At 49.7% G+C, this 1,777-nt stretch overlaps 1 protein-coding gene across 1 annotated transcript; it reads left to right on the top strand.

Annotated features, from left to right (window-relative positions):
- Positions 1 to 680: 680 nt before the first annotated feature.
- LOC124168371 lies at positions 681 to 1,292 on the top strand. The gene has a single exon (XM_046546580.1). It carries the CDS (start codon positions 681 to 683, stop codon positions 1,290 to 1,292), a length of 612 nt encoding a protein of 203 aa, XP_046402536.1.
- The last annotated feature ends 485 nt before the right edge of the window (positions 1,293 to 1,777 follow it).

The raw sequence follows: 1,777 nt of genomic DNA, 5'->3' as shown, positions 1-1,777 counted from the left end.
AAGACGTGGAATTGTACGTCGAAGCTGTGAAAGCGGATTTACCAATGAGCGACAAACTCATGAAGGAAGTGTTGAAAGCGCAACGAGAAGATGAAAGAACTCGACGAATAACTAAGTATGTGAAAGAAGGCTGGCCACGTAAAGAGAAACTGCTGTTGGAGGATACCAGCTTCTACCACGAACGAGCAAATCTTTCCCTCCTTGACGGCCTACTAGTCAAGGGGACCAGGGTTTACATCCCGGAATCATGGAGGAAAGAGATATTGAGCCGTATCCACGAAGGTCATCTAGCTATTTCAAAGTGCCGGAGGCGGATGCAGCAGTCGGTGTGGTGGCCAGGAGCATCCCATCAAATACTGGAAATGATAAGCAAGTGCCCGGAATGTCTCGAACGTCGTCCATCGCGAGTAGAGCCGTTGAGACCTACGGAGACACCGGCACGGCCCTGGCAGATGGTGGGAATGGATATTTTTCATAGCAGAGGGCGTGAGTACTTAGTCATCGTAGACTACTTTTCAAAATACCCTGAAGTCGCGTATTTGGAAAATACGCGGGCCACGAACGTGATAGCGAAAATAAAATCAATATTCGCACGTCACGGAATCCCACAAGTAGTCCGAACGGACAATGGGCCACCGTTTGGAGGAAGAGAGTTCCAGGAATTCGCGAACAAATACGGAATGGATGTCGTAACTAGCAGTCCATACTACCCAAATAGTAATGGACTAGCGGAAGCAGCGGTGAAAACGGTAAAAAACATACTGGCGAAAGAAAGAGACCCGTGGTTGGGGTTTCTTGCATACCGTGCATCACCCATGGAGTCGGGGTATTCCCCAGCGGAACTACTAATGGGACGTAAGCTGAGAACGACTTTGCCATTTCATCCTACGAAGTTGAATCCCAAATGGCCCAGCCTCACGGTCCTACGGGATAAGAATAAGGTCATCGCGGAGAGACAGAAGAGGAACTACGACCGACGACACCGGACGAAAGAACTACCCCTATTGCCTGCGGGAGCCACCGTTTGGGTGAGAGATCGTCGGGAGTATGGAACGGTTGTCGGAGAGTCGGGCCATCCCCGGTCCAATCTCATTGAGACGGGTAGTGGAGTCATCAGGAGGAATCGGGTGGCGCTGACATTAGCTGAACGGCAGCCGAGTATGTCGAGTGATTATGAATCATTCTTTCCCGACCTCGAGTCTACAGCGAAGAGCCACAGCCCACCAGAGACGGGAGTATTCAGGACGAGATACGGACGACTTGTGCGTCCCCCTCAACGATACACTCCTTAGAACCATTTCCCTGTTCCTTTCCCTGTTTTATTCAGTGTTTTTTCAGAAGGAGAGATGTGGCGGGTTCGTCGCGGAGGCCCCATTTAATGACAACCCCGGATTAGACAGCGGGCGCCGAGGTCGCGGAGCTGCGGGAGCCACTGATATAAAAGGCCGTGTCTTGCGGCAGACGGGGGTTATTTTGCTGTAAAACCAGACAGTGTAAAGTTGCTTGTTGGCTACTCAATAAAGAGGCCGAAACCCGGAACGGAGTTTACTTATTTTTACGGCAACAACACACTGACCCTCGCTCAAATGCAATTTAGTGGGGGGGGAAGGTCAAAATTCAAAAAATATAACACCTTATGGACATTTTCTAAAGATTTTGACGAGTTACTGCCCTCTAAGAACAAAAACTTCGTGCATTTTGAAGTATCTGCCACCATTTAGCCACAAAATGCCTAATTTGAATCCGCGCCCGCGAAGAAAATAGTACAACGCCCGCG

The sequence above is a fragment of the Ischnura elegans genome, chromosome 11, assembly GCF_921293095.1.
Source record: "Ischnura elegans chromosome 11, ioIscEleg1.1, whole genome shotgun sequence".
In the NCBI taxonomy this organism is placed as follows: domain Eukaryota; kingdom Metazoa; phylum Arthropoda; class Insecta; order Odonata; family Coenagrionidae; genus Ischnura; species Ischnura elegans.
The sequence above is the reverse complement of the archived record's forward strand: the minus strand, read 5'-3'. Positions and strand labels throughout refer to the sequence as shown.

What these genes read in the sequence shown, in the direction of transcription:
- LOC124168371 (XM_046546580.1), top strand. Translation starts at nt 681, where the DNA reads ATGGATGTCGTAACTAGCAGTCCATACTACCCAAATAGTAATGGACTA.